Here is a 2159-nt window from a genome sequence, read left to right on the forward strand (position 1 = left end):
AGTGTGGGGGAGGAAAATCTCAGCTTGGTTACCACACGTGTGCAGTGCCCTCCCCACATTGAGGGACATTAGAACTGGGCAAAGAATTCATACTGGTTGGAGTTTGGACCTTACTCCTCTGGGGTTCTAGGATGGGAATTACAGATTATCTTAGCTATAGTCTTCCTTCAGTTTGTTATTCCAGTGGTTAGTCAGAGACCCCGCAATTAAGTGCAGCTGGGTGGGTTCCTGCCGGTGTGGAAGTTTTTCCAGGTATCCAACAGAGAATGGGTTGTAGCTTGTGATAGCAGTACAGAGAGAATAGTTCCTGGTGTCACCCTGGTGTGGCGGGTACCATCACACTTTGTGGCGTTTCACTGTCTTCCTTCTCCCATCACACTCTGACCCCTTTCTATATTGTCGTTCTCCATGACAGGTTTCCCCAGTTACAACAACCAGCTGTTTATATGTCTTCTGCATGCTCTCTAGTCCTCCGTGTCTTCCACAAACTTCAAGCCATCCCACAATCTCCGAAATTCTGCCTCTGCAGAGTCTGTGTCACTTGTTACATGGGGACATATGTTGAACAAATTGACCTAGAAATTCCTCATCCAGCATGTTGTTCATTCACACAGCTTGGATAGCTCCCTTCAAGGACTTCTTGATTTTTGGCTAATAATTTATCATCTATAAATTTTTCCGCCTCCGTGATAACCCCCCTGTGTAGATTGTCGATAATGATAAAATATTTTACACTCTTTTTACGAAGTGTGTGACCTCCATCACTCTGCTTCTCTCTGTTCACAGGCATATTGTTCATTTCTGCACCCTATTGATGCATCAACACCTTCATGGAAGCATCTAACTTCACCCACTATTATGCGCCAACTTTCATCCTAACGGGCATTCCTGGCCTGGAAGATGCCCACATCTGGATTTCCATCCCTTTTGCTGCATTCTACGTGACAGCTCTGTTGGCAAATTTCACAGTACTGTCTATTGTGGCCAAAGAGCAGAGCTTGCACAAGCCAATGTATCTGCTGATCTGCATGCTGGCGCTCTCAGACATTGTCACATCTACCTCCTTCATCCCAAAGGCCCTGGGTATATTTTGGTTCAATTTGAAAAGCATCACTCTAGGTGGCTGCCTCACCCAGCTCTTCTTCTTTCAGGCGGGTTCTACTGTGCACTCAGGTGTCTTAATGATAATGGCTATTGATCGCTATATTGCCATATGTAACCCTCTGAGATACACAAGTATCCTCAGCAATGTACGGATAGTGAAGCTAGGGCTTGTGGGTTTGATAAGAGCTGTTCTTTTCATCCTTCCTGTGCCTCTTCTCCTGAGCAGACAGCCATTCTGTTCCAGTTACATTATTGCCCACACATACTGTGACAACATGACTGTGGCAAAGTTGTCCTGTGGGAACATTACAGGCAGCAGAATGTATGGTTTGGTGTTGGCATTTGTAGTCATGGGGTTTGACCTGACAGTCATTGCTATGTCCTACGCGCTGATCCTCAGGGCTCTCCTCAGAATCTCCTCCAAGAAAGCCCACCAGAAAGCCCTCAGCACCTGCACTGCCCACATCCTTGTGATACTCATGGCTTATCCCCCCGGCCTCTTCTCCACTCTGGCACACCGGTTCGGTCAGGGCATCACACCCTATGTGCTCATCATTTTGTCCAACCTCACTTACCTCATGCCCCCCATGCTCAACCCTATCGTGTATGGGGTCAAAACCAAAGAGCTTCGGGAGAAAGTGGTTATATTCATCTACACAACATGCCTGACTGGTACCACTGACTATAAAACCACATGACAGAAGAGGGTATTGAGAAATAGACTCTGTGACTCTGGATTCAAGGGTTGTGTACCCGAGAATGTGGGTAAGCTAACTGCAATCCCATGATGTACACTCAGTTACTATGAATTAATGTAATAAATAGCTAATTGTTAATTGGAAAATAGGATGGGTGAAAACTCTGAGTCTGGACACCTTTGATATTAGAAGTTTATTGACAACTGGCCTAGGGATGTTACAGCAGGGGCACTCTGAACTATATGTTTTGTAGAAGTGATGAGGGAACTTTGGAGCAGCCATCTTGAGATAGGTTTTTCAAGACACCGTTTGTTTTTGGTAGGTCAGTAATTTGTTCAGCCATGCTTCATTGATCAG

The 2159-nt window shown here is 45.6% G+C and overlaps 1 protein-coding gene across 1 annotated transcript; it reads left to right on the forward strand.

Moving 5' to 3' along the window:
- Positions 1–830: 830 nt before the first annotated feature.
- LOC102462292 (olfactory receptor 52N4-like) lies at positions 831–1802 on the forward strand. The gene has a single exon (XM_006110225.3). It carries the CDS (start codon positions 831–833, stop codon positions 1800–1802), a length of 972 nt encoding a protein of 323 aa, XP_006110287.3.
- The last annotated feature ends 357 nt before the right edge of the window (positions 1803–2159 follow it).

Source organism: Pelodiscus sinensis, chromosome 1 (genome assembly GCF_052426305.1).
Source record: "Pelodiscus sinensis isolate ZL-2025 chromosome 1, ASM5242630v1, whole genome shotgun sequence".
NCBI lineage: Eukaryota > Metazoa > Chordata > Testudines > Trionychidae > Pelodiscus > Pelodiscus sinensis.